At 40.2% G+C, this 26,639-nt stretch overlaps 1 protein-coding gene across 20 annotated transcripts in view; it reads left to right on the top strand.

Moving 5' to 3' along the window:
- Window positions 1–26,639, top strand: part of FKBP5 (FKBP prolyl isomerase 5) — a 119,062-nt gene that overhangs the window by 76,574 nt on the left and 15,849 nt on the right. For 17 of the 20 annotated variants that reach the window (XM_036096774.2, XM_078055414.1, XM_078055420.1 and 14 more), the window contains 5 exons: window positions 1,482–1,624; window positions 2,577–2,691; window positions 17,991–18,147; window positions 23,830–23,920; window positions 26,284–26,367. In XM_036096774.2, coding sequence (XP_035952667.1) covers window positions 1,482–1,624; window positions 2,577–2,691; window positions 17,991–18,147; window positions 23,830–23,920; window positions 26,284–26,367 — 590 coding nt within the window. The remainder of the gene's footprint in view (window positions 1–1,481; window positions 1,625–2,576; window positions 2,692–17,990; window positions 18,148–23,829; window positions 23,921–26,283; window positions 26,368–26,639) is intronic. The other 3 variants (XM_078055430.1, XM_078055428.1, XM_078055429.1) reach the window with 1 other exon arrangement.

The raw sequence follows: 26,639 nt of genomic DNA on the forward strand, positions 1-26,639 counted from the left end.
CCAACTCAGAGCTCCATTTCACGTCTCTGAGATCATGACCTGAGCCGAAACCAAGAGTTGGCCCCACCCAACTGACTGAGCCACACCGGTGCCCCAAGATATATATTAAATGAAAAGCCGAATTGAATGTAAAATATGCGGTCATTTGTGTCTTAAATTTTTTTAAAAGTGACAGCACACACTGGAAGGATATAAAAGGAACAACAGTGGCTTCTTAAAAGGAGGGAATGGATACCCTTTCACTTCATATGTTTCTCTCTTGTGTGTGCTTAAATAATAGGCATATATAACTTAAAATTTTTAACTAAAATAAGTATCTGACCTTTTGAAAAATTGTAATACTTAATGAAGACATGCTGTAGTCATAAGTCACGAATGCTTAATCCATCTCTACTTACCTACTTCAGTATAGAGTTCCCCTTATTCTAATATCCTATCACCCTCTCTCAGTTCAGGATAATAGCTTTTTTTAAAACTCACTTCCACTGAGATTCATTGTTTACCTGAATTCGCTGTCAGTCCTTAAGTTTTTGATTGACATTGTACCTCATTTTTGTATTTTATCCCTTTAGATCACCTACATTTTTTATTGTTTCCCAAAGGATTTGAGACTGCTTACTGTAATATATAAGTACAATTATATAGGCTAGGGGCGCCTGGGTGGCTCAGTCGTTAAACATCTGCCTTCAGCTCAGGTCATGATATCAGGGGCCTGGGATGGAACCTGCTTCTCCCTCTCCCCCTGCCTTCCGCTCTCTCTGCCTGTGCTCTTTCTCTCTCTCTCTCTCTCTCTCTTTGTCAAATAAAACAGAAAAAAAAAAAAGCCCAATTATATAGGCTAATATAGTTCTACAGTTGAGGTGTAAAGTCAACTTTTAGTTTCCTGGAAGTAGGAAAAAAGTTCTGAGTTCAGTAATTCTTGTGATTTGACAAAAGAACACATAATCATTTTGTTTAAAAAAGCAAAACAAAACTTTTTTTTCCTTTTTCTAAATTTTGAGAAGACATCTTTCATGGACCCTTTTATGCAGTTCATACTTCTCCAGTTGTTTGTTGTTTTTGTCTACCCAACTAAATTATAAGCTTCCTTAGGACAAATTCCATTTTACTCCATACTATTTTTGTTCTATCTATACCTAGAAAAATGCCCTATTTTCATAGTTGAAATTATAAATTAAGCAACAACTGCAACCCAGCTACATTTCAAAGATTATATTATTGCCACTTTTCAAAGATTCAATCTTTGAGCAATTTAGAAATTGATACTACTTTCATCCTTCTCAGCAGGGAATCTACTCTGATCACCCTCAAAAATCACAATTTATTTCTTAGTGGGTAGCTTTTACCAGGTTCTTTTGTAGCCACTACTTATTGAGTGTGTAATGTAAAAAGAATAGGAAATTTGTTTGAACTGGTGTTTTATGAGTTAAATATTTTTAAATATGGCCTATAGGTTTCAACCACATTTTTCTTTCTTTTAGGCCAAGTCATCAAGGCATGGGACATTGGGGTGGCTACTATGAAGAAAGGAGAGATCTGCCATTTACTCTGCAAACCAGAATATGCATATGGCTCAGCAGGCAGTCTCCCCAAAATTCCCTCAAATGCAACTCTCTTTTTTGAAGTAAGTCTGTGTGTGATGTTGCCTTGTTAGCATATGTTCTACTATAGTGCTGGCTCTGAAGCAACAAACGGGCAGAGGAACAAGGAACTAGGCTTGCTATTGAGAATCAGATCCAACTTATTTATTTTGGAGCTTGGCTTCTTGAATTGTTTCCCACAAACCCAAGGGGTGTGTGCCAGTGCTTTCTTAGAAACGTGTTTCTGGCACAGAAAGGTCATATCCAAATAAACAAAAGACACCAGGCTTAAGAAATAAAGATTCTGGTCAGTGGGGTGAGTATAACATACTCAAAATTGACCAGAAGACAGGTTGGAAACGTGGGAGGTAAGCGTTGAAATGTACCTAAACCAAATTGTAAGGTATTTTCATATTAAACAGGTTTACTATTTGTCACAGATCTCACTTCTGAATCATTAGAAGCAGTAGGTGGTGATAATGTTATTCATCCTGTGTTGAATTACATATATTTGTCCAAATCTGATTAAAAAAAAAAATTAAGGGAGGAAATGCCTGAAACATTATAACTAGGTAAAAAACACCTTTACTTGGTCTTAGGCCTGATTCATAAGATTTATTTTTACATTTAAAAAGGGAATTCCATGAATCTGGGGTGGAAAGGTGGTGGCCTTTAGAGTCAGACAAAACAGTTCTGGGCCAGCACCTTGTAGCTCTGGCTTTGTGCCCACAAGGCAGCTTTCCTAGTATTTCCTGTCTGTCTTTGCGCTGCAACCCCACAGGATGCAGTCCTAGACATTATCGTTACGTGAAGGCTCTTTCCAGCTTTTGAAAGTGCAGTCTTCCTTTTTTCCTACTTTCCCAATAACTGAGATGCATAGATAAATATAAAAGAGTTTTATTTTGTAGAATGAAAGGAAAATTGGTTGCCCTTGTTAAGTATATTAAGTTGGCTCTGTTTGGTCTTTTCTCAGCCAAATCCTTTTTTCCTTTCTAGATTGAGCTCCTTGATTTCAAAGGAGAGGATTTATTTGAAGATGGAGGCATTATCCGAAGAATCAAACAGAAAGGAGAAGGATATTCAAACCCAAACGAAGGAGCAACAGTTGAAAGTAAGTATTGCTGTGACAGCAATACTTAGTCCTTAAAAGTTGGGTTCTATTTATGGGGATAAAATGGAGATTTCTTTCTAAAAATCTGTTTATAGTAATAAACAATTGCATATAGCCCAAGAACAGTTTTGGGGGTTTTATTTTATTTTTATTTTTTTTTAAGATTTTATTTATTTGACACAGAGAGACACAGCGAGAGAGGGAACACAAGCAGGGGGAGTGGGAGAGGGAGAAGCAGACTCCCGGCTGAGCAGGGAACCCGATGCGGGGCTCGATCCCAGGACCCTGAGATCATGACCTGAGCCGAAGGCAGACGCTTAACGACTGAGCCACCCAGGCGCCCCCAAGCCCAAGAATAGTTTTAAATTCAACATTTATTTAATAGTGACTTTATTTGGTAAATATTCATCCAGCATGTCCATGCCAGGTACTGTGCCAGCTTCTGTAGACCCAGAAAGTGAATAAAAGGTAATCCCATCCATCAAGTCCAAGTCTATGGACTCCTTCGTGTGCCAGCAACTATATTAGCTGCCTTACATATTTATTCATTTATTTCTCACAATAACCTTACAAGATAAGATTTATTATCCCCAGGTGGGAAAAGTGAGTTCAGGGAAGTTACATAAATTGCCCAAGATTACAGAGTTAACTAAACAGAGCAGTTAGATTGCAGTGCACTTCAGAGCTATCAAACCCATTTCACTGGCTTTCCTCAAGAAGAAAAAGTTCATTTTAGTTAGATCAAAATTGGATAATAGTGTTCATTTTATTCTAGGAGATCTGGGTTCAAGTTCTGCTTTGCCATTTATTGGGTGACTTAAAGCTATTCCATTTTTTCATTTGCTAAGTTGGGAGTAAGGATACTACTGAGGACTGAGATACCTGATCACTCCTCCTCCCTCCCAGAGCACGTTCTGTATACCATCATGTACCCTGTTTGTCATCATGTACCCTATACTATAATCAGTGTTTGCCCCTTCCCCCAGTATACAACTTGAGGACCAGAATCTTTCTTCATCTTTTTGTTTCCAGCATCACCTACAGTGCCTTACACACATTTGGTGTTCGGTACATGCTCTCTGCATGGATAGATATTTGAAAGATGCCACTCACTGAGCTGAAGTACTTTAAAAAAGAGAGTTGTGAGAAAAACATGGAAAAGTACTTCCACTAAGAAAACAATCAAAGCACCAAACAAGGATGGCAATATGAATTCTGATAAAAGGCCTATTTAAAGTGAAGAGCTCATTTGGAACTGTAAACTAAAATGGTTGATTTTCTTATCTTTACTTTTGTATATACTATTTGAGACCCATGTTTCATTTCTGTGAGTCTGGCAAATTAGTTCAAATTGAGTTATTCATTTAGTTGGATACAATTATAAGTAGTATTACTGTACTATTGCAGTTGAAGTGTTTAGGTAGCTATCATTCGTGGTTAAGTTTTGGAATAAATGAAGAAGAACTCAAATGTTGGAGAAATACCTAGACCAGGAGTGAGAACTAGGATTCTGGCTTCAGCTGACCCTAACTAGCCATTGCCTCTCTGGGTGTTAACTTTCTTCCTTTCCAGTGACACAGGGGTAGATGTATTGATTTCTATGGTCCTACTAGTCCTGAACATTCCATGATAGAATTCTAAATGTTTATGAAAGTTACAGGGATGATAGAAAATTATCTTTAGCAAGTACGTAAAAGGTTATCTAGAACATACATTTTAATTTTTTATTATGAAAATTTTCAGACATTTACAGAAATAAATATTTTTCACTATGATATAGTAACTCCCCAAATTCAACAATTGATAATGTATATTTTTAAACTGGAGGTTTTTGGCAACCAAAACAAAAGGAAGATCTTTCCCCAGTTATAGACAGTGCCGCAAAGCTACCACTGCAGAGTTCACTTTGGGGCAGGCTAAATTAAATCAGATCTTGCTTTTAGTAATATTTTCAGTGGGAGTCTTTATTATGTAGTATTTCAGTGGGAGCTTTCTGTTTTAAAATAATTTTCAACTTATAGACAAACTGTGAAACTAGTACAGAGAATTCTCTTATATGCTTCACCCAGCTTCCCCTAATATTCACATCTTCCCTCACCACAGTACCTCTGTCAAAGCCAGGAAATTAACCTTGATGCAATACTATTAACTGTTTTGCAGATCTTATGTGAATTTCATCAGTTCCCACACTGATGTTCTTTTTCTGGTCCTTGGTCAGATTCAGGACCCTCTAATAGTAGTCTCTCCAGTCTGTGACAGCTGATCAGTCTTTCTGTGATTTTCATGACTTTAACACTTTTGAAGACAGCTGGCTGGTTATAGAATTTACTTCAGTTTGGGTTTGTCTGATTAAACTGAAGTTACACATTTTTTGAAAAATACCACATAAGTGGTGATGTGCCCTTCTCAGTTCATCATTATCAGGAGGTACATGATAGTGATGATATTAACTTGGGTCCCTTGGTTAAGTTGGGGTCTGCCATGTTTCTCCTTTGTAAAGTTCCTATTTTTGCCTTACTAAGTATCTCATTGGGAGAGAACTACTAGAAGACCATGCAGAGACGAGATCTTCTTTTACATCACACCTTCACATGCTGATTTTAGCGTCCATGAATGATTTTTTTTTTCCATGAATGATTTTTGTATGCAGCAGTTATTACTGTAGTATTTGCCTAATGGTGATTTTTCTATTTCCATTGTTCTTCTACAATTTAATTGGAATTCTGCTATAAGGAAGAGCTGCCTCTCCTCCCCTGTTTATTCAGTTATTTATAATAGTATGGACTCATAAGAATTTATTTTATTCTGTAGGTTATTATTCATTGCTATTCTTTTTTAAAAGTTTTTTTTTAAGTTTTTTTATTTATTTATTTGACAGAGAGAGACAAAGTGAGAGAAGGAACACAAGCAGGGGGAGTGGGAGTGGGAGAAGGAGAAACAGGTTTCCCACTGAGCAGGGAGCCCGATGTCGGGCTCGATCCCAGGACCCTGGAATCATGACCTGAGCCAAAGGCAGACGCTTAATGACTGAGCCACCCAGGCGCCCTCATTGCTATTCTTATTTGTTGCTCAAATTGTCCCAAGTTTGGCCATTAGAAGGTTCCTTTCAACGTACCTCCTTTGGTTTTTAAGCACGTCCTTACTTTTTTTTTTTTCTTTTTTTTAAGATTTTACTTATGGGGCGCTTGGATGGCTCAGATGGTTAAGCGTCTGCCTTCAACTCAGGTCATGCTCTCCGGGTCCTGGGATTGAGCCCCATGTCAGGCTCCCTGCTCAGTGGGAAGTCTGCTTCTGCCTCTCCCCCCCCACACTCATTCTCTCTCTCTCTTAAGTGAATAAATAAAGTCTTTTCAAAAATTATTTTTAAAAAAGATTTTATTTATTTTAGAGAGAGCGAGCAAGGGGGTGGGGCAGAGGGAGAGAATCCCAAGCCGACTCCATGCTGAATGCGGAGCCCGACCCAGGGCTCAGTCCCACAACCCTGAGATCATGACCCTAGCTGAAACCAACAGTTGGAGACTTAACCAGCTGAGCCACCCAGGTGCCCCAGTACTTCCTTACTTTTGGTACAAGATGCTCTAGGCTCATTTTGTAACTTCCTTGCCCTGGGACTGGAATCAGCCATTTCTCCAAGGAGCTCTGATTTCTTTTATTAGAGAACGGTATTTAGAAAGCAAGATCCGGGTGCTAGGTGTACTCACACTATGGAATGTTATTGCTTCTAGAACCTCTTAAGCAAACAGAGCTAGGAAATATATGTGCCTCAATATGCCTATATACACAACTATATGTATTCTTTATTAGTCTGTGTATATATTACAAACTATGAGTACATACTAACACTTCCAGCTCCAGTCCAACACCACAGGTTCATTCTCACCTTCTCCCCTTGCTTATTTAAAACTGGTTTCTCCAGGGCGCCTGGGTGGCTCAGATGGTTAAGCGTCTGCCTTCGGCTCAGGTCATGATCCCAGGGTCCTGGGATCGAGTCCCGCATCGGGCTCCCTGCTCCTTGGGAGCCTGCTTCTCCCTCTGCCTCTCTCTCTCTCTCTGTCTCTCATGAATAAAAAAAAAAAAAAAAAAAAAAAGAAAAAATCTTTAAAAAAAAAATAAAACTGGTTTCTCCAGCAGTGAGAAACATCGCTCTCATTATCCACAATATATTTATTTGCTTAATTGTAGTTTATACAGAAAGTAGTTTTAGAATTGCTAACCCACACCCTGTGAAAAACAAACTTGCTAAATATAGGAAATATTTGTGTATAGTTCCTTTAGTCATGAGCCTTAGAGCATACATTGAAAACACTGCTTTCCAACTTAGGTTAGTTCTTTTTCCTCACTCCCTTCAGTATGGTTATGCCATTCCTTTATAATACAGTTACGTTCATTTGTTATGCTTGTGTTCCACACGCACTGGTTGATGTTAACTATTTATTTGTGTTTGGGGTGGATGAAACATTACCATGATTCTAAACTATACAAAAAGATACACACAGAAGTGTTCCTCCCCCCCCATCTGTACTAACCTGTTCCCATTTCCCCTTTATTTCCACCTTCCTTCCTACCTATTTTCATTGGTCACCAGTCACATTAGTTCCTGGCTTATACTTCTTGTATTTCTTCTGCAGAAATGAGCAGGTACCTGTATTTTTTCTCTTCTATCCCCTTCCCTTAATATACTATCAGTGGATTTTTAAAAATATTTGAATAATTCTTTATCTCATTTTACTTTTCCTGTTTCCAAATATCTTAAGAAAGGATAATGACTGATTTTTGTCTCTCATCTTGCTAGGATTGTACTTTCTTGGGAAATTTTAGAGTAAATGGTTTATTTTTACTTTTTCTCCCAAAAGCCCTTTTTGGTTTTTTCTGGAACAAATCAGTTTTATAAAAATATATTTTTACTTATCAAGGGTAAGGTGTCCTGCTTTCCCTCTTTGAAACAAATTCACTGTGTGTGGGAGGAAGACAGAGGGTTGACTTAAAAGTGGTCTCTGTCCGAAACCACAATCACCTTGTTATTTTGGAAGTCTTCTTGGTCTTTACCAGTTTGCCTTTTCTGATAGCATCACCTGTACACTTAGATTCAAAGCCAGGAAGAAATCCCAGAACTAAAGCCAGTTCTGCAGTGAAAGCGAATAGGAGACAATGATGATCCATCATATAATATATCATTATAGACACACAAGAGTTACAGAGTGCCTGTCACTTCTGTGTAAAGGTACAGTGAGTAGTCAGGGGAGGGGCACACAGGCTTTGGAAGTGATAGACTTGAATTTTGAATCTTAGAATCACTACTTGATATTCTTATGACTTTAGACAAGTTACTTGACTACCTTGGGCATCCAGATTTGTCATCTGTAAAACAGGAATAATAATCTTTTACACCCACACAACAGGTTGTTGTGATGGTTAAATGTAGAAAGGTGCCTAGTACAGGACATTTAATTTCTTTTTTCTGCCCTCTGTATTCTGCTTATATAACTTGCTTCCTGAAAATAGATTTAAGGAAGGAAATCCTTGACTCCTCTTTATCTTATATCCTACATCCAGGTCATCAGCAAATCCTTTTGGCTCTACCAGGGTTGACCTAGAACCCATGATTAATTTGTTTTTGTTGTTAACAGTCTTCAAATTAATTCTGTAGCCTCTTAATACTAATTGTATCTAAATACTATTTCTCCAAGATGTTTGTTTGGTTTTCGAATAATAAATTGATGGACTAAATCAAAAGGCTTTTACTGAATTGTGATCTTTTGCTTCCTTTTAATTATTTTGTATGTGGAAGAGGAGAAAACTTACATTAGTTGACAGGATTTATTCTTCCTCAAAGAATTTTTTTTAAGATTTTATTTATTTATTAGAGAGAGTGAGAGAGAGCACAAACGGGAATGGGGGGGCAGGGGGACAGAGGGAAAGGGCGAAGCACCGCTGAGCAGGGAGCCCAACTCAGGGCTGGATCCCAGGACCCTGGGATCATGACCTGAGCTGAAGGCAGACACTTAACTGACTGAGCCACCTGGACACCCCTCAAGGAAATTTTACCCTCTCTGTCAGGATCCTAATAATTCAATCAATTTTTAGATTCTGTTCCAGTGTGCTTTTTCTTAGGTCATTTAAGATGACCATCTTGTAATTTTTATTCAAGCTTGTTCTCTTTCCATTAAAAAAAGTCACAGTGTTCTAAGGTAGTCTAATTGACATTGGGATGACGACTGATACTTCAGTTACCAGCAGTAGCTACATTGTTACCTTTAAGCTTTGCTTTCTTAGAAATCTAATCTGACTGACATAAGGCTCTAAATAGCTACCGCTCCTCCTTCCCCAAGTGCCCTGTCTTTCACATTTTTTGATTTGTTAACTTCAGTGCTTAGAGTAGACACATCAGAATGCTGGCTGTATGTGGCTCTCTTGCCTCACGGTGCCTTCAGCCACATTCGTCAGTGTTTTCAAATATGAACATTTCAGCAGAGCCATCTGCAGGATTGTTTGTTGGAATACCCTTCCTTCTCACCTCCTTTCCCTATCCAGATCCCCCTGAATTCTTAAGAGATGGGCAAGGGGTTTAGAGAATGATTTTAAAAAAGAGTAAGAAATCCATAGTCGGGGGTGCCTGGTTTGCTCAGTTGATTAAGCGTCTGCCTTCGGCTCAGGTCATGATCTCAGGGTCCTAGGATCGAGCCCCACATCGGGTTCCCTGCTCAGTGGGGAGCCTGATTCTCCCTTTCCCTCTGCCTGCCGCTCTGCCTACTGTGCTCTCTATTTCTCTGTCAAATAAATAAAATCTTTAAAAAAAAAAAAAAATCCACAGTCATGTTGGGAAATAGGGAGAATACAAGAAGTGGATCAGAAATTATGAAGAATTTCTGGAATATATAAAGTAGATAAAATTGGACTGATGGAAACTAGACTCAGGAAACCCAACTCAAAACAGGTGTAGAGAAGATCTCTGCAGAGGTACATACCATTCTTCTCAACAAACTTGGGCAGAACTCCAAGCTCACAGTCAGCTGGTACAAGGGAGCCAAAGCAGGCTATGGGGCAATCATCAGAGTTGTTTTAAAACAATATAGAACAGCTGGGGCAGTAAACTTTAGTAGTAGTACTCAACTTTGGCTGAATTTAGAATTACCTGGTTTGCTTTTAAAATCCTGAATGTCCAGACCAGTTAAATAAGAATCTTAAATCTCACAGGCTGGAACTCTAGGCACACACTTTTTTTTTTTTTTAAGATTTTATTTATTTGATAGAGACACAGCGAGAGAGGGAACACAAGCAGGGGGAGTGGGAGAGGGAGAAGCAGGCTTCCTGCTGAGCAGGGAGCCCAATGCGGGGCTCGATCCCAGAACCCCGGGATCATGACCTGAGCCGAAGGCAGACGCTTAACGACTGAGCCACCCAGGCGCCCCTCTAGGCACACATTTTTAAACTCCCCGGGTGATTCTAATTTGCAACCAAGGATTGAGAATTACTCTAGGGTCTGGCTGTGTCTTTGCTCCCGGGCTAAAGTCAGTAAGGCCGGATTTCTTAAAATAAACTAGGGATCTGCCTCAGAAGACTCCATGTGTTAGGACTTGCACTAGAGAATGAGGACATAAAGTATCTTTGAACGTTTAAAGCAGATTTGAAGGGGAAGAAAGGTGAAATAGCTCTGCACAATAGTAAATAGGCTCAAGTATTTTGCTTCTGAAGTAAGACTTTTTCATATATCACCACTGGGGAAAGGTATCCCCAGCCTTCATGGGCACATTGTGCTCAGCTCATAGTAAATGCTCGGTAAATATTTCTGGAATTTCCACCTATAGATTTCCACAATCAGCCCACCACTTTGGGGAAAAGCCTACCATGGAAATGTATCTAATCACTTAGAAAAACTGTGCCAGTTATCGACAATCATTTGATCTTTCTGCATCCTTCCTTTATAATATGACCAGATAACAAAGAAACATCAGCAAGTACCCATGAGAAGAAGAAGTACCAAGATAGACTAAGAAGAAATAAAGAGAACTTTTAAAATATTTATTATTACTGGGGCGCCTGGGTGGCTCAGTCAGTTAAGCGTCCAAATCTTGATTTCAGCTTAGGCCATGATCTCAGGGTCCTGGAATCAAGCCCCATGTTGGGCTCAGCACTCAGCACAGAGGTCTGTTTGTCCCTCTCCCTCTGCTCCTCCTCCCCCCAACCCCCATGCGAACACACACACACACTCTCAAATAAATTAAAAATATTTTTTAAAAAAATAAAATTCTTATTACTATCTTCAGAGATACTTAACAGGACATTAAATTTACAAGTCAAAAAACCAGCTTCTCTGAAAAAGGAAAACGAAGATAAAGTTTCTGGAAATTAAGAAAATTATTGTCAAAATTGGAACTCAGAGGAAGGGTTGAAAGGCAAAATGGGCAGTCCCAGAATTCTGAATTGGTGATATAAGAAAGGTGGTCTAGGAGCTCTCAGAACATAGAGCAAGAAAACCCAAAGATATGGAAGGTGGAAGAAAGAAGATAGGATTGAAAAATCAAAGATAGACCAATTGAATCTAATCAAACGTGATAGAAGAAAATTTCCTAGAGAAGATAGAAGAGACTTAGGAGTTGAAAGGGCCAGTTGAGAGGGGCCTACAGCAGTAAAGAGTGCTTTTTCACCTAGATACATTCTGGTGAAATTTCTTAATTCCACAACTTAAAAAGAAAATTTTGAACTTTTCCACGGAGGAATAAGCTCTTATGCAAAGGAATGAGAATCAGAATGACATCAGACTTATCCATGACACTAAATACTACATGACAATGCTTTGAGCATTGCGACTCTGAGTATTTTGAACCTAGAGTTGTATACTTTGTTGATTCCTTTAAGTAGAAGAACAAAATCAGCTTTTTGGAATATGCAGACTCATGCCCTTTTTGAAAAAAATACTGTAGGATATACTAAAATATCACAAAAAATAAAGCCAAGAAGTGAAGACTTCAAGGCATAAGCAACATTAGTGAGCAAAAAAGTAATTTCCATAACATGTCAGTGAAGTTGGATGCATTTATCTTGACAGATCCCAGATATGGCAAAACTATGTTAAAAGTAATAATAGTTTAACAATCTGGAACTAGGTTCTGGGTCATTTTAACAAAATGTGGTGCAGATGGGAAATGGAGAGGGGAGGCAAAATTGTCGAAAATTATTTTCTTGGGGTGCCTGGGTGGCTCAGTTGATTAAGTGTCCAACTCTTGATTTCGGCTCATGTCATGATCTCATGGTGGTGTGACTGAGCCCTGCATCAGGCTCACGCTGGGCGTGGAGCCTGCTTGAGATTCCCCCTCCCCCTCTCCCTCTGCCTCTCCATCACCATCCCCCCTCCCTCACATGCTCATTCTCTCTCTCTCTTTTTGTCAATAAATAAATATCAAAAACCAAATGGTACCAAAAATTGGAAATAGAGGAGTGATTTCAGGTATGCCCATGTTGAAATCTGATAGAGCTATGAGGTTTTTTTGGTTTTGTTTTTTACATGCTTTTGAATTATTTGTGAATGTCCTGGTAAATTTTGTCCAGTAAGAGAGAGCAACTTCTTGAAACCACTTTATTATATGTTTTCACAAAGTAATATAGTGTGGCACGTGGTCTAAAATGGACAGTGTTTATTCTTTCAAATACCTTGAATTTATGTAGCTCCTTCTAAAAAGGCAGCTTCAAGTCTTCAAGTAGAATAAAATCTTAGTAGAAAATAGTCCTTTTTGTTATTTAAAGAAATCCAGCCAATGGATCATTTATTTTAAAATAGTATTAAAAGACAGAAGCTCCATATCAGTAAAAAATTTAAATAGCTCTTGGAATTTATTAAAAATAGGAGTACTGACTAATATTCAAAAAGGAAAATTCCCATAAGTGAGTGAAAATTACTACCATTTTCCTTAATGCCCTGTTTTCAAATTAATTGTTAAATAAAATTTACTTTCTGGCCTTGAACTGTGTGTTAGGCACTGTGAGGTACAAAAGAAGGGTAAGACATTGCCTTTGCCTCCCTGCTCTGAGTTTTATTCATACAGCGGCAGTGCTCTCTGTGGAGCACTAAGTGGCTTCTTGAACCAGAGTTCTAAAACATGTTTAATCTGGTATAATTTACCACTGATTGCAGGCAAATAATCATAGCTAACTTCCATTGAGTTCATCTCTGTGTATCCACACATATCACAGTGTCCTCACATAGTAGATACCCTGACGTAAGAGGGAACGAATGCTGGGTGCTGGGCTCAAAGCTTTCATTCGGGCCCTGATTTAATCCTCTCCGCAACTACTAGTTAGCCAGTCTTGTTTTCCCTCTTTTGTGGATGAGGCGACTGAGCTTCAGATCATTTAGATGACCTTGCCCAAATCCACAACTGGTAAGTGGCAGAAGGGGACTGGAATCCAGGTCTGACTAAAGAGCTCACCCGGTGTAGAGAGGAGTGATGCGGACTTGGGTTGGTGTAGAATTTATTGCTGTGCGTTTGCTTCCTGTTGAGACTAAGACCTATCATCTGTCATCCATTTGCATGAATTCTTCTAGTCAAGTAGTCAGGGCGCATGCCCGCCCTCAGCGTCAGCCCCTCGGTTCTGTCAGCAGTTGCGCAGTGGCATTTGGTCACCTCTCACGGTATGAAGTGCTGCGGAGGAGGAAGGAGGCTGGTTGGGGGCAATTTGACCACCCTGCTTGATGGGGACAGTTTCTCTTCTAATCGGTGATTAATATGCCTCTCCTGATTTTAGAAATCCATCTCTGTTTCCTGATTTGCCTTTTCAGGGGGTCATTAAGAATCCGCTGTCTCTTGGATATTCTGCTCTATTAGGCAGGCAGAGAAACTCATTTGGCATGAATTAGGCAGCAGAAAAAACCCTTGCCATGTGGGAGTAACCTGTCACAACCTGGTTTTCTCTGGCCAAATGACTGGTCTTGTCTAGTAGTAATGCCATTACAACATTCCCATTCAGATCCCCATGACCCAGTAATTGTTTTGGGAATGAGTGCAAAGCTATCAGACACCAGCTACTATAATTAGAAAAGGGAAAAACAGACACTTACCAGAGCTAACGTCTTTAGGCTGGAGCATTTACAGCACTTTTTTTTTTAAGGTTATGGAGCCTCCTTCTCAGTTTTGTTTCCTAAAATACAAATTCTACAGTTTTTGGGTTCTTGCATTCCGGTTTTTGTTACTGCAGTACACTCTCTTTTCCTTTTCCCCCCTATTTTAATCGGAGTACAAATTGCTGTCAGCACATCGAGTTCATGTGCCAGCCACATTCAGAACAGGGTGTTCTGTGCTCTTCAAAACAAAATTGCTCTAGGGCAGTAAGAGAACAATAAGTCAGAGCTCCAGTTTAAGTGATGTTTTGCAGCAGACCCGGCTTACTTGATGTGGTTACACTCGGATTGCGCAGCAAAGCTCGGGTAATTTCATTTGGTTTGACTTCATGGGGTTTGGAGGGCCTCCCCCCTCCAAGTTACATAGACTTTAAGTCAAGAGAAAATGTTCCTTTCTGTGTATTTTTTTTTTTTCTCTACCAAAAAAGCCCTAAGTAGAAGCATCCTGTATGTACTTTTATTCTCTTTGGGCACGTCATAGATCATTTACTTCCCGTAAATCATGCTGGTTGGAATTAGCAACAGACCTCCTGAGCCCTAGAGGCCGAGCTCCCAGTGAGTCATGATGGTTATTATTAAATATTTATTAAGTGAGTATTTGCACTAAGAGATGCAAGGTCAAAAGCAACCACAGGTCTTCCTTAGCCAGAGTTGCCACGGTTTTCTTTGGTATCAATTGTTGAGACAATTAAAAAAAAAAAAAACAAAAACCTGAGCACTGGACCTGTAGGAGCCAGGCATGTTTGCATCTGTCACCAAGAAGGGGGCCCCCTGCTGTGGTGGTCGCGGTGTTTCTGTGGCTCCAGGGTGGTGTGTGAGCTCTTGTCAGCAGTCTTGTAGAACTTGTCACACCAGTGTTCTGAGGTTAGAAACCAGTTAGCAGAGAGATAGCCTTTGCTACTTGTAGATGTGAAGAATCCATGGGCCTGTGATACCTTCTCTTACTCTGACATTCCAGATGAAAAGGCGGTGGTTTTATAGGTACGTATGAACCGGTGTGTATGTGTGTGTGCATGTATCAGTTGAAGATTTGATGGTACTGTAGGTAGTATTCAGGTCCAAGTTAGAAGAGTTAGATTTACCAGGAAAAAAGATTAGTCGCAGATTTTTACCTTCCTACCAGGTAACCATAAACACTGGTTCTGTCATTTACTGTTTCTCTTACACCCAGCTGCTTTCATTATCATTTGCTTGCCTTCCTTATAATTTGAACCCTTTTTTTGGCTTGCTTGCTTCACTTCTCTTTCCTAACACGTTTATTAGTAGCCAATCTTTTCCCCCCTAATATGATGGGTTGTCCCATGTAAAGAGAACTTCTGAAATTATTTATATAATTTTAACATGAAGTATATGAATCAAGCTGAAAACTAGCCTAGGAAACTGACACACAGGCAGGAATCCTTTGCAGAGTCTCTGGATTTCCTGTTTTGAAAACACATTCAAACTTGATCAACCAAAAACCACAATGAATGTACTGATAGTTTCCTCCCCGACTAAATGTACTCTCCTTTAGGGAGGAAGATACTTCTAACAATAAACCTCAGACAGAAAAATCTGTCAGCTGAGTTGTGAAGTACTAGGATAGTAAGTCTCAATACTTGAGAATATTCCTCAGTTCATGAGCTGAAATTCACTTTGCTCAGCAGTTTTTTTTTTCTTCATGAAAAGTATCATCGCATTAGTCAACATCAAATTTCTTGGGCAGATTTTAAAATATTTAAGAGCATAAACTTTTCAGAACTCACAATTCCTTTAGCAATATCAGCTTTATTTTAGTAAAAATATCTTAAGCCTTAGACACCCTGCAGAACCTCTCTAGATGTATCTGAAAATAATAATAAAGCTGAACTTATTTTGAAAATATTTTCTGGGGCGCCTGGGTGGCTCAGTCGTTAAGCGTCTGCCTTCGGCTCAGGTCATGATCCCAGGGTCCTGGGATCGAGCCCCGCATTGGGCTCTCTGCTCAGTGGGAAGCCTGCTTCTCCCTCTCTCACTCCCCCTGCTTGTGTTCCCTCTCTCACTGTCCCTCTCTGTCAAATAAATAAATTTTTTTAAAAATCTGGAAAAAAAAAATTTTTCTAATTCAAAAGAATTTTCAATGTGCTATCAGCTGATTTTTATTTTACCTAAAGCATTCCAAAAGTGACTGTAATAGGATCATCTACATTTATGACTGTGGGGCATAGAGCAAAATTCCTGTGTATCAACTCCACCCTGAGAGCCAGTGTATTTCTTGCCCTTGTTTAGAGAGTCATGCCTCTCTCTAATTTGGCCCAAGCTTCTTGGACTCCAATCCTACGTCTTCGATGGAAGCACATCAGGATGGTCTCAATCCTAGTAAATCAGAAAAGGATAGAGAGCTTTATTTTTTTTTTTTAAGATTTTATTTATTTGACAGAGAGAGAGAGAGAGATCACAAGGAGGCATAGCGGCAGGCAGAGCAGGAGGGAGAAGTAGGCTCCCTGCTGAGCAGAGAGCCTGATGTGGGGCTTGATCCCAGGACCCCGGGATCATGACCTGAGCTGAAGGCAGACGCTTAACCGACTGAGCCACCCAGGCACCCCAGGATAGAGAGCTTTAAAGTGTAAATGTCCATGTGACATTGTGACTCTTGATGTCTATACCACCGCTGTTTACTTTTCAGGGTTTCTCTAATTTTTCAGGCCTGGGCTTAAAGGTAACCTGATCAAATAATTAACTGCAGGAATTAGTTTTCAAGCTGGTTTCTGGCCTATATCGAGAACTGTATCACTGGGTCATAGATTCATAGAATTGTAGAGCTTCAGAGGACCTTTGAGATCATGTAATTCAAAAGTAGAGTAAGTTGGAATTGAATTTGTGTTTGGAAACTAATAACTGTCTCATGAAACAAGTATAACAGAATGAGTAATTTTTAGTCTCTCTAAAACAAGTTAAAGTTAGAGAAACTGGTGTTAGAAAAGAAGCATTTTAGGAAATTGTAACGTTTGAATCTAGGCCATTACATTACAGAAGTTAGAATAAAGAATTTTCTTAGGAAAGACCAGTTATTACATTGCTTGGTGACTGCTGTGCTATTGCGTGAGCCATCCGTTGTTCTCACTGAGTCAAAGACCCAAATGGAAGAGGATGAATATCTTCCATATGAAAAATAGTTGGAATGATTCAGAGAGTTGCTTATCCTAGAAAAAAAGTAATGGATCAAGAAAAATATACATATCTACATGCATTTTTCCTATTTTATCTTGAGGAAACAAAAGCTCCTTATCTAATATGAAATTACCCTGGGAATGAGCTGAGTGAGTTTAAGTGGAATAGGAAATTAGGCCCCAAGAAATTGACCTCTTAACATTTCAGAAGAGATGGTTAAATAATTTGATTTGTAAAATTATAGTAGACTAATGATTCCTTCACACTTTATAGTTACCACTCCACTAAGGGGTATAGCTGTGATATAGTTATTGATGATGTTGGCTTTGGGTTTTCTGGTTTTACTCAAATATATTTGTGAATGAGATTAGGACTCTTAAGAAAAAAGCGCTTCTTTATTCAGTTAACCTTTGTTTATCTTTGGGGAAATAATCATTTCGTTGTTTTTTTTCCAAGCATCTGAAGTCAAAATGTAGCTATAAATGTTTAAGTCATTATATACTTGATATTAAATTTGTGGCACCTTGATAATTATCTATTAACTATCTTGATCCTGTGTTACAGGTGAGGAAATCTCTGCCATATAGTAGGTTTAAATTAAACCTGTGTTTCTGCTTTGTTTTATTGTCCACTAAGCTATCTATTTTTTTTTAAAGATTTATTTATTTATTTTAGAGTGTGGGTGGGGGGCAGAGGGAGAGGGCGAGAGGGAATCCTCAAGCTGACTCACCACTGAGCTCGGAGCCTGACACAGGGCTCCATCCCAGGACCCTGAGATCATGACCTGAGCCGAAATCAAGAGTTGGTCACTTAACCAACTGAGCCACCCAGTTGCCCCCCGAAGCTATCTTATTGATACAGTTGTTGGTAATTACAAGTATAAACTTAGAAATAGAATTGCTCTTAAATTTTCAGACAGGGTAGACAAAGTGTCAACAGGACATACCCCATGTGTCTCTAGATGAAATGAGAAAGGGGACATAATCATTTATCACTTCTCTAAATTAGCCAGTCCTGCGGAGCAGCCTTACTGACTGACCTGTCTCCTCTCCCTCAGTCCACCTGGAAGGCCGCTATGATGGAAGGATGTTTGATTGCAGAGATGTGGTATTCATTGTAGGGGAAGGAGAAGACCATGACATTCCAATTGGAATTGACAAAGCCCTGGAGAAAATGCAACGGGAAGAACATTGTATTTTATATCTTGGACCACGGTAAGCAGCATACCAGTCAGTACACAGCGATCTAAAGGACGGGGGTGTGGGTGTGTGTGTGTGTGTGTGTGTGTGTGTGTGTGTGTGTTATAAGAAGGTGGTCTCCTTTCATTCTTTTGCATGTAGCTCTTCAGTTTTCCCCACACCATTTACTGAAGAGACCGTCTTCTCCCCATTATATAGTCTTGCCTCCTCTGGCATAGATTAATTGACCAAATAAGTGTGGATTTATTTCTGGGCTCTCTGTCTTGTTCCATTGACCTATGTGTCTGTTTTGTGCCAGTATCATACCGTTTGGATTACTCCAGTTTTGTAGTGTATCTTGAAGTCTGGGAGTGTGATACCTTCACCTTTGTTCTACTTAAGATTGCTTTGGCTATGCAGGGTCTTGTGTGGTTCCTTATAAATTTTAGGATTATTTGTCCTAGTTCTGTGAAAAATACCATTGGTATCTTGATAGAGATTGCATTGAATCTACAGATTGCTTTGGGTAGTATGGATATTTTAACAATATTAATACTTCCAATCCATAGGCATGGTATATCTTTCCATTTGTGTCCTCTTCAGTTTCTTTCATCAGTGTTTTATATTTGTGACAAAATGGATGGACCTAGAGGACATTATGCTAAGTGAGAGAAATCAGACTGAGAAAAATACCATATGATTTCACTTATATGTGGAATCTAAAAAACAAAACAAATAAACAAAACAGAAACAGAATCATAAATACAGAGAACTGGTGGTTGCCAGAGGGTTTGGGGGGGGGAGTTAGGTGAAGTAGGCGAAGGGGGAATTAAGAGGTACAAACTTATGGTTATAAAATAAGTCACAGAGATGGAAGGTACAGCATAGAGAATATAGTAAGTAATATTGTGCTAATATTACATGCTAATAGATGATGACTATATTTATCTTGGTGAGCATAGGGTAATATGTAGAATTGCCAAATCACTATGCTATATGCCTGAAACTGTATAACATTATACTCAACTATACTTCAATTAAAAAAAAGAACAGGTATACACTTGCTTTTTCAGTCAACGTTTTAGTGTTTTCAGGAAAGTTAATGCTAACAGTGGAAACGATTAAATCAGGCTACAGTTAGTCATGGAGTAAATTAATGAGCCATATAATATCACAAAGATCTGTGAGCCTGTTCACTTGATTATTGTGTGTCAAGGATAGGACTGACAGGTGAGTTTTGCTGTTTATTTGTTTTGCCTGCCATATTGCAAAGACAGGAAGCTGTTGGTCTGTCTCACCTGATTCTCCTGCCCTCCTCTTTCCTTTTCTCTAAATTAGGTGGGAGGCAGTAAAACATGTGAGGTTGGAAGTAGAAGAAACATTTGGATGATTTATTACCACTTGAATTTGTGCCACCTGTTCTTATACAGAGTCCCTGAAAAAAAAAAAATGTTCTTCCTGGATCTAAAGGCAGCGGAGATGACTCATTTTTGCCTAAATTTTTCCCATCATAAGGATATCCATTAGCACTTCCCAGCTTAGAACTATCAGACACTAACAGTCTCTCTTGTGAAAACATGTTTGGTATTATTTTTAGACCTAAAATTATACCACGAATCTAACCCTTCTATCTTGAGAAATGGACCCTTGAGAGAAACCAGGGTGTTTTGATTCTGTTTGCATGAAAGTGCATCTGCTTATCTGGAGTCTCCTCCCTCTCTGGCTCCTTGGATTTCAGTTCCTAGGATTCTGAGTTCTTGAGAATCCGGATGGCCTGCACTTACCCTAGGTTCAGTCAGCCTTTTGTACAGTTGCTTGCCTTTGTGGAGCCTCAGGAGTAATCCAGTGGCATATTCACCTTTGCCCTCATACGTGAGCCCTAATTCTATTTCCCAGGTGAGGGTTTGGCCAGGCCTACAGATACTCTACACCTGGACCCCTTTTAGAGCCTTCATGGAGGCACCTTTTATTTCATACCTTCTTTTTCTCTGTCATCCTTTTTCCACTACTGTATTCCTGTTTCAGTGTATTTTATTTACATTTACCCTATAGTTGTATTTCACCTTCAGGTGAACTTATTTCTCTCATTCTAGAAGGAACTGTTTTTTACTCAAGTAGAGCATAGAGAAGGCTGTCTCCTCCGTATCCAGGTAATATCTAATTGTTTTTACTCTGGCTTTCTAAAATTATAGTTCTAGACTCATATAAAGAGAGTGGTATTTATGTCCACTGTGTGCTTTCAGATTTAAGCTCCTTGAGGATAATTCTGCATACATGCAAGCATAGATTATATGAATCAGTTCGTTGTATTTTGAGCTAGCTAACGGCGGGGGGCGGGGGGGGCAGCTGTATCAAGTTTAATGGCAAAGAGATACAGAAATCATCCTTATATTTTTTCATGCAAATAGTTCCTTGCACATTTAAATTGTTTGTTGTGTCATTAATGGTTAATACCCCCCACTATGTACCTTACCAGCTGTGTCCACTTGTGCAAGTCACTTAACTCTTCTCAGCCTCAGTTTCCCCTTCCGTAAAATGGGGATAACAAGATCTACCGCAGAAAGTTGTGGAGGTCTGAATGAGGAAATGCACATAAAGTGGCACTTCGCAGAGTGCCTGACACATATAAATTCTCAGTGTATTAGCTGTTATTGCTACTGTGGTGACTATTTTTCTATTCCATTTTACCCTCAGACCACAAGAAAAAGGAAACCCTGTTTTAACATAGGGTAGATTTTTCAAATCTTTTCAGTCATAAAAGTAAGCAAGTTTTCAAAAGTTTCTAGGTATGAAAGTTTTTTCATACGCTTCATAGAAATAATTCAGCACAGTTAGAAAGAAACATGTTCTTTTCTCTTCAAGATACCGGTTAGTGTGTTGAGGAGTTATATAAAGTGCACACTCTGCAGTGTGAGGCTCTCCATACGTGCGCTGTGTAACACTAGCCATACAGGTAGACATCCCCACAGCAGGTGCATGTGCATGCCTTCAGTGGGCTTGCTCGTCTTGCTCAGATCCCCACATACCACAAAACACTGCATCTGAGTTTCGCTTAAGTGTGGCTGCCGCACATTCACGCCCCATAGTTCTCTTGCGTCATGTGCATTTCATTCTCTAGATGTTCAGGGCACACCTCTGTGACTCTGACAGACACCTTGGTAGGATGTTTTCATAATAAATTCATAAAACACTTCCACAGAATCAATTTTTCTTTCTTCTCAGCAGAACAGTATCTCTTATATTGTGTTTAATACTGTTTAATACTTTTATATTGTGTTCATTTTAGGTAAGGTATGGCTAGTTATAATTTTTTTCCTCCCTTTCCTTATGTTTCTGTCCTGTACCAACCCCAGACAAAAACACAGGCTGCCAAGAGCCATAATGTGTAATTATGAGGCAGTGCAGGTTAAAAAATAAACAGCTTTCTGGGGACACAGAGTCTGAATTTAAATCCTGACTCTGCCGCTGCCTCTTTGTGTGACTCTCTGGAAGGGAGAGTCTCTCTGAGCCTCAGTTTCTTCATCTGTAAAAATGAAGCAGTTGGTAAGCACTTGTGGTACAAGTACTTCTTGTATGCACATAAAGCCTTAATGGTCATTAATAGTCACATTTTGTATCTCTGCTGTCTGCAGGCAACTGTTGAATCAAGAACATTAATACCAGATTCCTTCTGTTACTGTAGCCCAGTTTGTCGCTGGGCTAAGTCCTGGAATTCCATTTGTGGCGTTCTGTCTTTCAGTCAGATGAATTTGTGTGTCCTGGGTCCTTCCTCGCCCAGGCCGTTCTAGCATAAGTCAGACAACTCTCTGTACAACTTGGAAGTCAGGCTAGGTGCTCCCAGAACAGTTTGGTGTGGTCTTATGCCTCCCCAGGATGGTATGCTCCACATAAATCTTCACAGCGTCTCTTCATTTGAACACCCTACATCCTCCACCTCTAGCCTTGGGACTTTGATTCATGAGTTCCTCTAAGGCAACTTGTCTTATCCTCAGCACTGTCGACATTTTGGGCCAGATATTTCTTGGTTGTGCGGGCTCTTCTGTGCATTATAGGATGTTCTACCCACGCAGTTCTAGTAGCACCCCAGTGGTTGTGGCAAATCCCAAATCTCTAGACATTACCAAATGTCCCTCTTGGGGGGTGGATTAAAATCACCACTGTCGAGAGTCACTGGCCTAAGGCAAGTGTCAGACCGTCTGTTGGGTTTGTACCTGTGTAGCACAGGGCTCCAAATACCACATGCTGTCAGTAAGCATGATCAGCAAGGACTCACCTACCTACCTAGTTCCCAACAGTTAAGGAATGTTCCATTATTTACCAGATGGTAGAAGCCAAATAGGAGATATATAAGTCTAAGAGCTTGAAGTAGAAAACTAGTCATGACTGCCTAAAATCAGCCACTGGTAATTATGTCCTCTTTGATTTCTTTGCTGAAGATACCCTTTGCCCTGCTATTAAAACTACCACACCCCATTCCTACCGACTCTCTTTGTATCTCGGTGCCTCTCTCTGACTCCAGCTTTCATTTTCTTGTGTAATAGTGGAGGTGAGTAAGCCTTTTCTTCCCAAAAAGTTCAGGCATGGGGTAAAGAAAGTGGTGTAAGCAGCAGGATAGGTGTGTTCCCCCTTCTAGTTGTTTTGCTCCAGAGAAAATGGGAGGTATTATAGCATCTACCTGTTTTTGGCATCCTTCAACCCATAGCCTGAAAGTTTGGGTTTACTAAGTTATCTTGCAATACCATTCCATATATTCAAGAGTAGTTTGGCCTTGAAACAGATGGGAACAGAATATATTCCAGTGAACACTTTCATAATATGCTGGGTGAAATGAATGCTGGGAAACCATTGGACCAGACAGACAAAGCACCACCAGAACTTCCATTCTACGAGATGTGTGCTTCTTGAATGCTCTGGGTTTGTTTAAAGACCTTCAGTGATCTGAAAGAAAATAAAAAGAGAAAAACAATTTATATACCCTCAGTCCTTTTCTTCAGTAAGTTTTGGCTAACAGGTGTAGAGTTTACAGTGTGAGAGCCACAGAGCTCTGAGAGCATTTCTCTGGATGAGGTGTTAGAGCTTGCTAGGGCTGTTCTTTTCAATGATGTATTTGTTCTATCATTTGTGTGTTCCGGTGTGCTTTTTTAATGTCTTGCAGAAATACTGGGAGGATGAATTTCCTTCCTGATGTGTGAGCCTTCCCCACCCCCACCCCCCCCATTTATCTGACTGGAAGCGGTACTACTGGAAGGAGACTGCACTTTAAAGTTAAAAGCGTATTAAAACAGCCGCTAATAAACAGGGCTGTAGCAGTCACAGTGCCTGTCGTCTCTGTCCTGCTGATACGGCTTCGGGGAAAAGTCCTGATAACCAAACAATGGCTATTTTATAGAAAGAACTAGATACTACATCAAGCAGAGAAAAAGGCAGTGACATTTAAAATCACATCAAGCAAGCTTTCCCAAGGAGTACAGGTGTTCACATTACATGTGATGGTGAAGGAGAACAGGAAACGAAATCTAGCCGCGTTCCTTCAAAAGCCACAGCAGTGATACTTGGCACTATAGCTCCTGATCCGCAGCTGGTTTGTCTTCAGGGTCCCTGATGTGTGTAGTGTGCAGACGTGAGCTCTGTGCTAACGTGATGCCTCAGAATGCCAAAGGAAGTGCCTGGAAATACATCAGTGCTTTTAAAGTTTTGTTTTCTTACTCTCCATTTCAGATATGGTTTTGGAGAGGCAGGGAAGCCTAAATTTGGCATTGAACCTAATGCTGAGCTTATATATGAAGTGACACTTAAGAGCTTCGAAAAGGTGAGAAAATACCAACTTCTCTGCAATCATGGTAGATTTCTTCTCCATCCACTTCCTGTAAATGACTCTCTTATATTATTATTAGGTGGTGTGGATAGATGGTATTTATTCGTATGTTGTGCTTTTCAGGACGAAGTTTGTCTCTTGTCTTTGACACCGCCCCCCGAGTATGGGAGAGCTGAGAGTGCACAGCTGATATACAACTAAGGCGCTCAGTGTTCTTATTTTGTTCCTACGTGTCAGCCTTTTTTTTTTAACTTTTTTGGGTAGAATCCAAGACTTGTTCCCTTATTTGTTCCTAGACTTGTTCTTTCTGTACTTTCTTTCCTGGGTTGAAGACAAAAAGGTTCACATTCTGCCAAGCAGCTCCTTGAGGGAGTGGGGCGCAGTTTTCCGATGCTGAATGGATCGTACCCTTCTTGGAGTCATGGAGAGGAAGTTATGATCCAAAATGCAAGGCTTCCTGGGCCACCAGGCTCTGTGACAAGAGATATAAGAGACAAACCTGCTGACCTTTGGCCTTTTCTTTTCCTACCCGTCCAAGCCTAAAAAAGAGAGAGCTTGTCAGTTGCCTTGGGTTCCAGAAGTGGCGTCCCTCCTGGAGCATGTTTCTGTCTCAGGCCTACTTCTGGAGGCTCCGAGCAGCAGCTGCACCAGACACACACAAAGCGGATGTCTGTTCTAGGCATGCCACCACATCACCTCTGCATCACCAAGGCCCCACTCTCCCCGGAGAGCTTCAAGAACTGCATTCTGTATGCCTTTTTTTTTCCCGCAGCGCCACCTCCATGTTCTGTACATTAAGCTGTAGACTGGAAATGCGACTGTTTATATTTTATTAGATTTAGTAAGGAAATCATTGTCCTGTGGGGCTGTAACTTTGGGCCAGGAAAGTCAGGGGAGGACTGCTTCAGGCTTCTCCCCCAACAATGACATTCCTGATCATACGCCTCACACTCCATGCTCCCCCAAACAAACATATTACGCTCTTGTCATGACCATCGCGTTTTGTCTGGTTACCTCTGCTGAAGGCCTGCCAGCTCAGCTCTGATCCTCCAAAGCTGCCTTCATAGCACAATGGTTTTTATTATTAAAGAGAGAGAAAATCATCTTTAGCATATGGTTATTTAGACCTTTGGCTTTCCTATTTGCATTTTAATCAAGTAATCCACAGCTCAGTGGACGATGCTTCTTGCGGCACATTCCCACTGTCGTGAGCTGTGAGGAGCTGGCGCGCGCTTCTTGCTGAGACCGTGTTCCAGGAAACACTGCTCTCTATATTTGAAACCATGTGAAAGTGGGATGTTGTCGGAAGCAACATTTGAATTGTCTGCCTCGTAGTATTAAGAATATATTTATACTCCATGAAGACTGAACTCTGTATAAAAAATGCAGAGGGCCCTTGTTACTAGATTTTTAAATAATAGAGCTAAATCGTTAAAAGCAACATAGGGTTGCCAGAAAGACTGGTAACTCTCATTATTCACTTGGTGGGGCGGGTGGCAGCAGGAATACATCACTAATTGTTTTTTGAATAGGGAGAATTTTACAGTTACCCCCTGAAGTTCTGTAATTCCTGTGTAGGAAGTAGCACTGACGCAGCCCCTGTCATTTTCCCTGAGGATCCCAGATTGTTCTGTTGACGCTTGATGCGCCCTTTAAATCCAGCTATTCATCCCAAAAGTGCAGTTGTCTCTGGATCCCTATCTCTAATGGTGGAGAGTAATAATACACACGATACAAAACAGCAGATGGTCATGAAATCCTTAGAAATATTTCTGCATCAGCTTTACCCTCCCAGTTATGTTTTATTTGAAATCCCCCAGGTATCCATCTGCAAGTTGACAGAGTTTTGGAAGCTTTAGCTGTTTCAGTAGAGAAGGGACCGACGTGACCCGGCATTTAGAAGATTCTGTGTGAATATACAGCTGTGACTTGACTACAGTAGTGTTCCCATTTTAGAATTTGAAACACTGAGGCTTGAGAGAAACAACTTGCTGAAATTGTAATGGCAGTTTACTGGTGAAGTTTGCGGGAGGGGGATGAGGGACATGGGGTTTTGTTGTGTGTCCTCACCTCATAACTCCAAAGATGCGCTCTTTAACAGCACACAACAGCTTAGGTTCCTTACTGTGTTTCTGCCTGCTCTTCCTCCTTGGGCAGCACGGGTCAGACTGCAGCTTGGTCACCATGGAAGGTGAGCTCTAGCCCAGCAGTGAATGCGCACTGGCGCACAGTTTTAAAAGCCAGTGCGTCTTGAGGCGTGGGTATCCTAGAAGTAGCTGCTATGTGTTCTTACATGCATTAGCTGATGCTTTTTCCTTCTCTGTTCATCTAACCCTTGTTACAAATTTACACAACAGGCCAAGGAATCCTGGGAGATGGACACCAAAGAAAAATTGGAGCAGGCTGCCATTGTTAAAGAGAAGGGGACTGTGTACTTCAAGGTGAGTCCTTGTACGGTCTTTTCTATCTCAAAGAATTTATTCAAGTTGTCAGTGAATTGTGCTGATATTCCCTCCTCTGAATTATATCAGCACCCTTTTGGGTAAGAGTAAGTTTGAATTTTTACAAGTCTGTCATTTTCAGTATTAGAAATGGTGAGAAAGAACGGATTAATGTGACAAAAAGAATACAGATGCCTCTTTTACACATTCTACTCTAGATTGTAACTCTCCATAAAGGCAGGCCAGGTCTGGCTTGCCCACCCGCCACTGTA

The sequence above is a fragment of the Halichoerus grypus genome, chromosome 9 (assembly GCF_964656455.1).
Source record: "Halichoerus grypus chromosome 9, mHalGry1.hap1.1, whole genome shotgun sequence".
Classification (NCBI taxonomy): domain Eukaryota; kingdom Metazoa; phylum Chordata; class Mammalia; order Carnivora; family Phocidae; genus Halichoerus; species Halichoerus grypus.